The following is a 13,811-nucleotide window of genomic DNA, read 5'->3' as shown; positions in this document are numbered from 1 at the left end:
TAGGCCACATTATGCCCATACTAATTGCTAATTGCCACCTGCTGTGCTTGAGAACCAGACACGTCAGGGCAGTGATGATAGGGGGAGAATATCCCAGAAGAAGTTCCCCGGCCGCCGCCGCCGTAACGGAGAGCGAAGCGAGAGAAATTACGATTTGAATCCCACCTGTCTGTCGTGTCCTGGCCGTGGGTTGGTGCTCCAGACACAGATAGCCTTGCGTGTGCGTGCAGGAAGGAAGGATGCTGAGTCTGACTGCAGCCTCCCCGTGCAGTGCACACCGTGACTGAAACACACTTCTTCGAAGAACGGAGGCACGACGCTCCACTTCGTTCCCCTGTCTGTCGTCGCCCCTTTTTGACACACTTTTAAGTATAAAGGAAGGATTATTCGACTTTTCATCTTTTGCTTGCGAGGAAAAAAGGAACGGTTGCCGGCAGAGTGAGTAAGCAGCCTATAAGCTCAACATTGCGTTTCTGTGCGGGAATAATCATGACAACGGGTTGATTAATTCATCTCCTCCCCGCCGAGGAAGAAGCACACACGGAGAGAATATCGAGGAGACGAGGATTTTTTTTTAAGGAAAAAAGATGCTACAATCTTCGTGTAACAGGAGGAGAGGAAACGTATGGTCTACGGGCGTCCTAGAACTGACGAGGGGGATATAAACGGTCGTTCTCATGACATAAGTATATAGATAGAGAGGTGTTACAAGAAGAATATATATTTTCCGAAAGTATAGGACTATGCGTTTTGCTCTTTTTTTCTTTGGTCCATTTGCGGCATAACGCATTTTTGAACGATTTTTAGACACGCAAGAAGCGAGGGATACCCGGAAAGAGACACACACACACACACACACACACACACACACACACACACACACACACACACACACACACACACACACACACACACACACACACACAGGAGAGGAGATAATACGACAGAAGGAGGGAAAAGAGCAACCAAAAGAGCCTTTTTACACAAGGGGGAGAGATGTTAAGAATGAGGAGGGAATGCAGTCTGGGAGAGGAAATGTGGATTTGAAGCCGCTACTCTCTCCTTTTACTGTGGAAGGGAACGGACAGAGAGAGAGGGGTGCCGGAGAGACCAGCATCACCACCACCGCTTCAAACGGGAGGACAGCGAGAAGAGAGACAACCTGTCTGACCCTCTACAGATCTCTCTCTCCTCTCCCTCTCTCTGTTGGATGTTGACTGAATTTATCTTCAATATCCATCCATCTATCCATCTGCGACCGCTTATCAGGAATCGGGTCACGGGGGTAAAACAGTTGACTGAATTCATCTTCGATATGAGGGATTTATCTAGTCTATGGTAAAGGGAAGACAAAAAAAGCAGTGCACTTGTCTCTCTCCCCCCTCTCTCTCTTTCTCTCTCTCTATCTCCCCGTCTCTCTCTCTCCCCTCTCTCTCTCCCTCTCTCCGTTTTCTGGATGTGAAGCAGCATGCGGCCCAGTGAGAGCTTAGAGGGCTCGCGCTCGGCTCGCGGAAGATGTATTAATAATAATAGTCATCATAATACTAATAACAATAACAACAGCGGCATGGAACACTGTCTACTCGCGCACACCCTCGTCCGAAAAGAGGAAGATGAGGAGGATGAGAGGGACGAATGGAGCTATGGACGGAGGAGGAGGCAGAAGGATGGACGGAGGGATGACTGTGATTTGCTGTTTTCTGTGGAGTCTGGTCTTCTGCTCGCTCGCCGCGTGCGCGCAAGGTAAGGGGGATATGCGTCACGCACGCACACAAACACACACACACACACACACACACACACACCTGCAGACACGCACGCGCCGGCTGCGTGTGAGCAGCAGCCGTGGTGGGTGCTTGAATTTATCTACTGCAGTAGAAGGAGCTTCTTTTCTGCGGTGCGCGCGCGTGTGGCGGTGTCTGTGAGGAGTGTGCGTGGTGAGGCGGCTGTGTGCGTGTGGTGCGCGTGCGACTTGTCTTGCGGGGAAACGCGAAGGCATAGGAAGAAGAGGCACAGAGAACGAGGGAAGAGGGAGAAGAGGAGGGAGGAGAAGATGAGTGAAGAACAGGGGAACCTCTTTTCCTAGCTCCTGTTTGCTCCTCATTTCTCTCCTCTCTTCTCCCCTCCTCCTCTCCTTTCCTTTAATATCTCCATTCCTCTCTTCCCTCTCCCCTGCTCCTCCCTTATCCTCTTCTCCCTACTCCCATCCTCTCCTCATCTTCTCTTCGCTCTTCTCTCCCATGTCTCCCCTCTTTCCCTGTCTGTCTGTGTCTTCCCACCTCCCATCTCTCCCTGTCAGTTTTTCCTCTCACATCTTCCATTCTCCCCTCTTCCTCTCTTTCTCACAGTCTTACTCCTCTCCTTCCCCACCCCTTCATCCCTCCCTCCCTCCCTCCCTCCTCTCTCTTTCTCCTCTTCTCTTCAATACAGCCATTGAGCCAGTAGCCAATAAATATTCTTGCGGTAGCTCTTGGGCTGTGGCAGCGAACGTGAGCTGCTTATACCAAAGTGTGTGTGTGTGGGTGCGCGCAAGCGCGCGCGTGTGTGTGTGTGTGTGCGCGCGCGCGTTTGTAAGTACGTGAGTTGTTTATGGCAATGATACTTAAGCCTTACACAGCATTTTATTCCAACGCTGGCCATTTATTCATTTTTTCCTGTCTTAAGAGAAACAATGTTCTCTGACGCCTCATTCTTCTCTCATCCCTCTCAACACTCCCTCACTTCTATTTATCCGACTGTTTGCTTCATCATGCTCACAAACGCGCACACTCACATGCACAGCTCTGTCAGCCAGGTGAGGTTCATGTGGAATCAGAACTAATTGATCATTGATCGACCATGTGTTGAATGACCGAGGAAACCAAGAGAGAGGCGGAGAGGGAGATGTGGAAGGGAAGGGTTAGTAGACAATTAGAGAAAGAGGTGGGAAGGGGGGGAGGGAGGGAGGGAGTGGAGAGAGGTGACGTGAGGAGAGACGGTCCCAAAGAAGTGAGGAGAACATGGAACAAGGGAGGGCGGGAGTTGGAAGAAGGGACAGCAGAAGGATGGAGAAGGGGAGACAAAATGGGAGGATTTTACTGGAGAGGAAAGGAAACGAGTTGTGACTGAGAGAAGGAATACAGACAGGAGAGGCATGTAGGTGTCAACAGCTGATTAGTGGCTGTGAAAATCACAGTTTGGTTCACAGTAAAACCTGTGTATTTATGTCTCCCCATTCATGGAATCTCTGTCTATGTGTCTGTCTGTGTCTTGGGCATAAAACTCTGGCACCGTCCGACCAAATGGCTTCAAACTTGGCTTGTGTGTCCAATATGACCCGGTGGTGTGCAGTGCAATGCTGAGTGGTAATTCAATGGGACAGACGGTGTCCGAGAACAGAAAAACATAGAAAGATGCAATTCTAGGAAATTGCAAGTGTGGTTGCTCTGAAGCGAGTCACGAGGAAGCCGCTTGGAAATGTATTTCGTCTTACCATTTGTCCCTTTCATGCCCATATATCTGTATCTGTCAGTCCTTGTCCCTATTTGAGTGGTGTCCCTTTTATGCCCATATATGAAGATCCCTGATGTCATCTTCAATATTAAGCCCATATCTTGGAATGCCAATATGGACATACTATGTCAGTCTCATGTGGTCTATGATGTCAGACATCTATGATGTCAGTCATCTCCATATTTGGGAAAAGTATATTTTTTTCATTTTCCCATCCCAAGTCAATGGAGAAATTATACAAATTCACGAATAAATGAATATATCTCTTCGCAAAATGCAAGTAGACGAGTCCCACTGAAGCCGATTGACTTATGGCCCAAGTGCGTGCCACCAAAACTGGGATGAGTAGCGTGGCAAAATAAAGTTTATCCGGAAAGATGAGAAAGAAAGTCAGACAAGTACTATAGGATACACTAATAAAAACAGGTCTGTCTGTCTGTGGGTCTGCGGATGATTCACCGGGGTGTAGGCATCGGCTCTCCTGATTAGCCAATCCAACTCATCTGCTTCACAGATTGATGGCGCGTTGCCATATGGGCCACATGGCTTGGGAACCATTGGTTCCCAAAGCTACTTGCATCACGTTTGTGCCGCGCCGCCAATATATGCGACATGCACAATACAATTCCATTTGTGTATGCCCATGTACATCATAAATGCAACATAATCTCCATATCTATACTATAATTTTGCGAATGTCTGAGTGAGTGAGTGAGTGAGTGAGTGAGTGAGTGTCTGTCTGTCTGTCTGTCTGAAACAACGTTTCTCCTCAATGGCTGGAGCAATTGATCTGAAATCGCATCACCATTAGCATATGAACACACCTAACATAACTGTGAAGCCCGTTTGTCACTTTCACAAATCGTATACTGTATATTAGCATTTTTATGGTGTATCTACTATCTATTCTGCATCTAGCTTGAGGCACATCTATTCTGCATCTAGCATGAGGCAACATGTTTAACCAGCTCTCTCTGTGTGTGTGTGTGTGTGTGTGTGTGTGTGTGTGTGTGTGTGTGTGTGTGTGTGTGTGTGTGTGTGTGTGTGTGTGTGTGTGTGTGTGTGTGTGTGTGTGCAGGCAGGCAGGCAGGCGGGTGTGTGCGCAGGCGGGCGGGCGGGCGGGCTGGGGGGGGGGGGGGGGTAGCCATTAAATGAAACGGGTATTTCTTACATTGATGCTCCTACATATTATCATGCAAGCACCAGTTAAAGTTACTTTCCATCCCTCATATACTGTATGCACAGTGCACATCCCATAACCCACACACTGCACATCATTTTGGAGCTCATATCTTTGAACGGGTAAGGGCTAGTTTAGCTGATTGATGGCATGTTAGAGGGTACCCAGAGAATGCGTACAACAGGTATTCTGGCAACAACGGGTATTGCATAAAAAGATGGGGCGGGCATAACGCAACTGCATCGTTCCTGACTTGCATGTCCCCCGGTAAGGCTGGTTCCTTTCTAGTGTATAATATTTGCTATGTTAGTCAAAACTTTGTTAGCAGAGAAATAGATTAATATGGAGAATAGATTAAAACGACAAACAAGACCACAAGAAAAGGGCAAACCTATCACCCTAGGAGTGATATTGAAACCGACTTGTGTACAGCCAGGTGGTGAATGACTGTAAACAAACTGTACAAGCATTTCTAAACACGAAATGAGATGCAGAGCAGGTTTGCTTTTTTCTGATGGCCTCTTTCGTCGTGGGGGCTCAGCTAAAGTCGATACTTTGTGGAAAGAAAACCACCCACCAGATGAGTGGAAATAGTGGCACAAATGCAAGACCTTTAGCTCAGTATCACATTTTGTATTGTGTAATTTCAGCCTGTTGATGCATTTCGGGTTAGTGCCTTCATTGGCGCATCTTCAGTGATTTCTAGACTCCAGAAGAAGTCTCTGACTCACACAGGTGACTGATACATACCCATGCTCAGTGTTCCAGCCCTTTTATAGTCTGCCCTCAAGGCTTCCTTTTTAGTCTGATGGAAAGACCGGAAATTAACATTAATGGTGTTGTTGGTGAAAGAAGGAACAAAGCAAAGAAATGCACACAGGGAGAGATGCACAATGTGATATTCAAGGCTTTGTGGATGCAGATCTTGGCCTTGATTGTCAACTGTTGCCAAAAAAACAAGACAGGGTTCATAGACTGGGTATGGCTTCCCTGTGGATGATCATAATGATATTGATGAGTAGGGCTGGGAAGTGGGAACTAGTCAAAATATGCTTAAAACTTTTAGCCATAGCCAACACACGGCAGTTGATGATTATTTGTGTGTGTGTGTGTGTGTGTGTGTGTGTGTGTGTGTGTGTGTGTGTGTGTGTGTGTGTGTGTGTGTGTGTGTGTGTGTGTGTGTGTGTTTTTATTATTATTTCCCCCCCTGAGCCCATTCCAATGAATCATATCACTCAAAAGAACCTTAAAAATGATTTGGTAACTGACTGGATAAAGTATGCAACACATACAGTAAAGAATATTTACGATGACAATGTTACATTACAACGGAGTGCAACATAACTGACGAGATGAGGAATACTGTAGAATGATTGGCATGTTAATTCAGCCTTTTACATAATCGAACATACTTGTTTGTTGTGCAAACAACTGAACATAGGTCCCAGGCACTTTAATGATCGCAGGAAGGAGCAAACATAGATGTAAATATTGTTGTGTGGTCTCTGACTAAATAATTGATAGAATGATATACATGTTGGCGATTAAAGGACGCTTAACCCATTTTCAGCCTAACTTCATATAGGCCTAATTGGTCCTCACTAATGATCATTATAATATGGTACCATTTTTGTCTGGGTCTCAGAGGAGGGCTTTTGACAGTTCCGAAACCCGCCTAGCAGTGACATCATCGACGGGTAATCCAAGCTAATTGAAACGGCAGTCTTTTTATTCATGGATATTTAGTATGCTATAATGGAAACCATTGTTCTTGCATCCATAATAAAATAAAAACAGCCCTACTTTGAGACACAGAGTGAGTAGACAAATGTTGTACCCTTTTACAATGAGAACCAATAATATGAAGATTGAAGGTTGAAAATAGGTGAAGTGGTCCTTTAAAGGGATATTTCTCTTTCAAAAACACTTTTGGTCATTTTATCTAATCATGCTTTTATGAACACCCTGAACAGTTTTTAATTTGCTTGAAAACATGGCCTGCTCACATATTAGGAGGGTATTATGAGTCACCAGAAAAGAGTAATAGGTGTTTTTAATGAATCTATCATGGTTAAAATGGAGTTTGAAGTTACAGTGGGTGTGTATGGGGAGAGGCCCTGGGCCTGGAGGGCCTGATAACATTTACATCAAATATCTAAATATTGAATCAAGCAAATTAAAAACTGTTCAGGGTGTTCATAAAAGCCTGATTAGATGATAAAATGACCAAAACCTTTTTTCCTTTTTTTTTAAGTGAAATATCCCTTTAAGGCACACACATTATCATAACATAACGTAGCAAGTGCCTTATGTCGATGTTTATTAAAATTATTATTAAAGTAAAGAAATAAAGATCCTCACACATATTCGCATTATGAAAAATATGCAGGGATTTATTTCCTTGGCCTACAGGCAGCTTGCACAAGAAATGTGGCACTGATGAGACCAGTGGTGTGTGAGATGAGCTGTGCTGTGGCGTAAAAGAGAACATTTAAACTAGATGGATATGAGATTATTATTTGTATATATCCACAAATGGACAAGTGAACAAAAACAGTCCATGCTATGAAGCAGCACACACACACACACACGCACACACGGGCACACAAACACACACACGCCTGGTGAATAAAAGCAGGATTTCCCAGGGGTGTACTCTTATATCAGACACCCAAGACTTTAAGACTGGGGCAGAGAATTACCAGTAGCGAAGAGCCCAAAGGGCTTGGTGAATTCCGCCGGTGGCTTGTAAGCGCAACTACTCTGCCAGCTACAACTGGCATACCACCAATCATTGTTTGGAGCTTCGATTCCATTTCCAAAAGCCAATCTGGCTGAAAATGCCTGGATTCACCTCCCACTGCGGATGCAGTGGACACAAGAAGCTACCATGCTGCTTAAGGGACTTGGATACAGTATGTCAGCCATCAAAAGCAGGGTACATGGGGGAGGGGGAGGGGGGGGGGGCGCGTCAGTGGCTCATGGAGGTTGAGCAGCCCGCCTGGGAACCGGAAGGTCACCGGCTCGATCCCCGGCTCCTCGGGTCCTCGACTAAGACACTGATCCCCAACTGCTCCCTGTCAACAGATCTGTCGGCTGTCTAACAAAGCAGAAATACTTAGCAACCAGTATTTTTACAAGGCTTGAATCAAGGCGTTGCTGGCGAACGCTCTGAGAGTATTAGGGCAAACGGGGCAGGAACACACACACACTTGTCTCCCTCTGGGCTGTGTCACTGTTTGTGACTTTGCTACAACACAAGTTGTTTGTCTTCTTTATGGCCTCTAATGTGTGCCAGGGAATAACGCGCATATGGTTGTAAATTTGAAGCCATTAAAAATAGTTTCACTTTGTTGGATGTTGACAAAATGGCGTTCCCTGGTTGGTTGGTTCCTGCTCCTTGCTTGCTGTGTGTGTGTGTTCCAGTATATAATGTCAGAATGTTACCCTCATTATTGAACTGTCCCTCATTGTACTGCAGGGAACAGGAAATGGCCTTCAAATGCCTTCAATATGCTTCTCATGGTCTCTTCTCATAATAGGGAAATATGTAGCTTATCACCCAGGAATTTGTTGTTATTACCCGAGCTTTCCGAACCAAAGCCAGCCTGCCCAAAGTTTGGTAATACAAGATTTTTTAATTATTATTCACAAAGACAAAATAGAGTTTGATCAACACTTCCAGTACCTCAACATTACTGTCAAGGTTGAGCTCCCCTAGGCGAACAAAATGCTAGTAGTCCTACTGAGATTTCCAAACAGTGCGAGGAGAGAGTTTGCTCACAACACAGAAGGAGGTGTGTTGCTGGCGGGTGCATCCCCCTATTCCGACATCCCCCCATTCCGACACCAACCCTATACCTAACCCTAACCTCTATGGAAGTGCTGCCACTCCGACAGTTAGATGTCAATGTCGGAATGGAGAGTGGCCCCTGTTGCTGGCATGCCTCACATCTGTTGGTATGCAGCCATTCTATGAACTGTCGCTTTTATATGCCCTGTGTTTTTATTTTGTGCACGGATTAACTCAAGTGTGTCCTCAATTATGAGTTCTACCAAACCATCTGCACCAAGCATGTTTTGGTGGCCCAGTTCTGTCTATTTATGACTTGGTAAATTCCTTAAGCAGGGATCCAGTTGGCAGTTCACTGCAGGCAATTTAGCTGCGCTGAGTACTCAGCTGCTGTATAACCCCTAAGGAAGATATGGTTATAGTTTGCGCTGATTGATCAGCTGCCCTGTAACCCATAGGGAAGAAATACCCTTGTGTTACTCTCACCCGTGGCAAATAAAGGATGGGTAGTGGTAGTGCAATGATGATGATAACAGTTAACACAATAACACAGTCGCTATTATTTGGTTAAAGCTGCAGTATATAATGTATGGTGCATGTCCAACCTGGGATTTGAACCCCAGACCAAAGTTCTAGCGCTCTTTATGAGCTTCAACTAGTAGGGCCCGCCGGGTCCACATTTCTTAACGGAAGAGCAGGGAGAGTGGGAGACCACCTCTTGCTAGTTATACTCTACCATACACATTGTTTAAAATTATGCATTATTAATACTGTAAGTCCTGGATTGCAGCTTTATGGTTGGCCAATGTTTGCACACACACACACGCACACGCACACGCACACCCACACACACACACACACACACACACACACACACACACACACACACACACACACACACACACACACACTCCTGTGGCTTATAGCTGATTTCTCAGGGAGGGAGATGCGTCCGCCGCATAGGCAGCCACTTGATCAAATAAGTACTTTGAACTCACTGACAGAGATCTAACCAGAGAAGAGAGAGAGAGCTAGAAGAGACAAACGAGAGAGAGAGAGAGAGAGAGAGAGAGAGAGAGAGAGAGAGCAGAATGGAGAGAAGAGACAAGTGTGTGTGTGTGTGTGTGTGTGTGTGTGTGTGTGTGTGTGTGTGTGTGTGTGTGTGTGTGTGTGTGTGTGTGTGTGTGTGTGTGTGTGTGTGTGGGGGGGGGGGGGGGGGAGAAAGATAACACACTTACAGAGAGGGGGAGAGAAGATCTAGAGAGAAGGAAAGATAACAGGAGAAAAAAAAGAGAGTAAGTAGTAGGAGAAACTGAAAAAGTGAAAGTGAGATGAGATTGGGGAGAGACAGATGGTAGGAGAACTAAGGTGGAGAGAGGGAGGCAGGGGAGAGAGCCAGGAGGAATGGGAGGGTTAAGTATGTATTATCAACACTACCCAGCGACTGCTGATTCATATATTTATCCCCCGGCTTTGATATTTTACAGAGCTGCTTCTCTCTCCTCTCCTCCTCCACCCTCTCTCCTTGGCTTTCTGCCGCTCGCTATCCCTCTGTCTGCTCCTCCCTCCTCTCCTTGTCTCCCTGGTTATGCAGTGAAAGAAGTGTTTGTGTGTGTTTGTGTCCTGTATTCATATTTTGTATTGATGCTGGGGGGCGTACGGGTAAGGTTTCTGCCCACCTCTGTGGAAACTGGGGTTAGAATCCTCTAGTCTGTCTTGGCCAGACTATATACTAATGCAGCTAACTAACTGCAGTATCCCCACCTTGTTTTAACATGGGTGGATTGTTTAGCTGTGCTAGGCTAAGAATCCTCCACAGTGCCTTGACCATGCACGTCATGTTCAAGCTGGCAGGGGAGGGCAATCTCTGCACTACAGTGACTCCTGCAGGTTGATCGCGCATTCCTCTGCACACATTGCAACCTCCCATTGAAATGCCGAACTGTCAGGTGAAAAGCGGCTGAGGGGGCCAGGGGAATCAAAATAATGAATTTGAGCGTGTCGCTGGTTCGAGTCCCTTCTGCCTTTGCTGCGTGTCACTCTCCATCTCTCTCCCCATTCCTGTCCGTCAACTGTCCTATCATTAAATGCATAAAAGCCCCAAAAACATCTTAAAAAAAAAACTATAATAATGAATTGATGTTTTTGATATTTACAGCTCTCTGCTTTTCCCCCCCTTCATCGTCTCCAGACATCCTCCCAGCCCACTAACTAACCCCCCCCCCCCCCTTCATTTCTTTCTCTCCTCCCTCCCTGTGCATCTCAAACTGCCTCTTTGGTGAACTGACACTTACTTCTCTACTCTCACTAACTTGCTACTCCTCTCCTCTCCTCTCCTCTGCTCTGCTCTGCTCTGCTCTGCTCTGCTCTCCTCGGCTGTTTCCCCGCCTAACCCATGAGGGATTGTGTGTATTGGTTCATATTTTTTATGAATATGAAAGCTTTGATATCTCACAGCGTTAGAGGGCATTGCACTCTCAGTTGGAAGCCTCTACTCGCTTTCCTTTCTTCTATTTAATTTGTGTTCTCTGCCCATTTGTACAGTACTTGGCAGTGTCCCTGCATTGTCACCGCTAGCTATTGTGATATAGGAGTGACTTATACGTGGTGACAGCACATTCAGGTAAATACAGGTAGAGTTGTCCCCACGCTGCCAGTGTTTTTGTACACCTGCCAGCATTAGAAAGTTAACAATTCGTATTGTGTTATTGCCATATAAAGAAATGTATAGAGTGGACAATTCCATTCATAACTACAGTACCAGCGCTGTGCTTCCGTGTCAGAAATGGAAGAAGTAGTAATCGATCCATAGCGGGCTCCTCTGTGATGCTTTTGCTCCATATGAAGAGTGAAGACGCGCCGTTATCAATGGTGTAAAGTAACTAAGTACATTTACTTAAGTACAATTTTGTACTTTACTCTATTATTTTCAATTTCCAATACTTTTACTTCTACTCCACTACATCTCGGATCCAAATAGTGTACTTTTACTCCACAACATTTATTTGACAACTTTAGTTACTAGTTACTTTGCAGATATAAATTAGAATATTACAAAACATACCACTAACCACTTTAGCCCTATTTTATACAGAGGCTGTTTGAAAATAGACGATCTAAAGTGATGCTTTGTGAGCTAGTAGATCTGCTATTTTCAAACATTTTGTACTTTTACTTTTGATACTTTTAAGTACATTTTGATGCCAACACTTTCATACTTTTACTCAAGTACGTTTGAATTCCTGACTTTTACAGAGTATTTAAAAATTGAAACTTAAAATACTCTCTAATAGTGACTTTTTTTCTGATGTAAATGTCAATTAGACGGTGGTAATTACAGTATTTTACTACAAATTAAAGAAAGGAAACTGACAACATCTTTTTGAAATAATCTTGATGAAGATTTTCTGTTTTGGCACTAGGTACTGATTGCCCAAATAATTTGACAATTCCAAGTAGAAGCCAGCATGATACCATAATACCAGCATTGCTTCTCCAATCATTAACACTCGGTTTTGGCTTTATTTTGTACAGTAGCAATTAATCACTGTATCCTCAGGTGACAGTTTGGTCCCAATTAAATCCACCATTTTGCAGCATTGAACGCACTTTGGGAACAACATGAACAATTGTGCTTGGCATTCCAACGTGAAATGTTTGCGCAAACAAAGAAACGCTTGATCATAGTCCCTCTGCTCAACAAGAGGACATCACTGTGGCAGACGTGTCCAAGATTATCTTTAGAGAAAAGAGCATCAAGTTGCAGATGGTTGAGTCCATTTGCTCCAATAAAATTAAGCGTTTTGATTACTGCGCTGGCAGTATCCATTGTCAGGCTATTGTAGCGTCTCGGCATCAGCTCCACAACCCCCTGACGCCTGACAGTCAAAGATGCGTCTGCACACAAATAAAAAAATCCAATTGAGCTTCATGACTCATGTCGCTGTGTATAGAGAAAGCGGTAAATGATTCACTTTGTCCTTTATTTGACCGTAAAAATCTCCTGCGAGGTCCCTGATTCTCTCTGCCTCGTGGACTTCAGAGCAATTCTAGAGCACAGAGTTGATGAGACGATGTAAGTGGGGACCTCATGGTAGGAGCTTCCATACAGCATGCAACCTGCCGCTTCCATTGTTTTCAATGTACAGTACATGCAGCAGCAGCTTCTCCAGTATGGCAGTAATGTGGTTTTAGTCAGGAACACTCACGTCAAAGTAGATTTAACCATTTATTGCAACAAATGGAATATGGTTAGACTTGGCGTTAAAGGGCTCTGCGTTCGGAGATGTTCCCATAATTCCCCCATAGGGATACAATAATAGTACAATAGCAACACATTGACATATTAGCTTGAAATAGCGGAGGAGGCAGCTAAGCAGCAGCAGATCTGAGGCTTCAGATCCCTACAAGCAAAAGCCATAGTTAATGCAAGCCCTATTTAAAGTAGCCTCCCTTACTGTGCGTGAGCTCTGATTGGATTATGACTGTGATGTCATGATCAGCAGATCTGTGAATGAGGAAAGGATCTGACTGAGGCGGGCGAGACTCACGTGTCCTGTATAAACTAACGCTTAAGCGTCATTTACTCAAGTACTGTACTTAAGTACGATTTTGAGGTACTTTTACTTTACTGGAGTGTGTCAAATTTTCAGTACTTTTGTTTCTACACATCTACATCTCAAAGGCAAATATTGTACTTTTACTCCACTATAATTATTTGAAAACTTTAATTGCTAGTTACTTTGTAGATTTTGTTCATTATGACAAAACGCACATTAACCACTTCAGCCGTATAAACAGTTCGGCCATTTCAAAATAGCCGATCTACAAGCTCACAATGTGTCACAATGTATTTTATACATCTGAAAACTTGTGAAATGGGTCTGCATAATGAGTACTCTCTACTTTATAACATTTTGATACCAATACCTTTGTACTTTTACTCAAGTACATTTTTAATTCCGGACTTTTACTTGTAACAGAGTAATTCTGCATTGCAGTATTGATACTTTTACTTAAGTCAAACATTTGAGTACTTTTTCCACCACTGGCAGTAGCAAGGGGGAGAGCGTGAGCCCACAGCTGCCCAAAAGTGACACCGCGGGCCGGATAACTTTTTTTCTTCTTCTTCAATGACAGCAGGGAATTGTTGTTTACACTGAGGTGAGAGGACAGAGAAGAGAGATGGAAGTGTCCTTTATGTTCATACCTGAGATGTTGTGACAGCTATATGTCCCTATGCAACATTGCTGTCAGCAGTAGACATCACACACACGCGTTGATAAGTAAACACAGGCCTGTGGCGTGTGCACATGTGCGGGTGAGTTTCTTTTTCCGGTTGAGGCC

General features: G+C 44.7%; 1 protein-coding gene across 1 annotated transcript in view; it reads left to right on the top strand.

The window, feature by feature from the left end:
* Positions 1 to 1,468: 1,468 nt before the first annotated feature.
* The window catches only part of csmd3b (CUB and Sushi multiple domains 3b), a gene marked incomplete at both ends in the record, with an annotated part of 797,030 nt that continues 784,687 nt past the window's right edge, over positions 1,469 to 13,811 (top strand). The window contains 2 exon segments of the mRNA XM_080735998.1: positions 1,469 to 1,591; positions 1,593 to 1,743. Coding sequence (XP_080592124.1) covers positions 1,469 to 1,591; positions 1,593 to 1,743 — 274 coding nt within the window.

This window comes from Nannobrachium achirus (assembly GCF_963921795.1).
Source record: "Nannobrachium achirus genome assembly, chromosome: 10".
NCBI lineage: Eukaryota > Metazoa > Chordata > Actinopteri > Myctophiformes > Myctophidae > Nannobrachium > Nannobrachium achirus.
The sequence above is the reverse complement of the archived record's forward strand: the minus strand, read 5'-3'. Positions and strand labels throughout refer to the sequence as shown.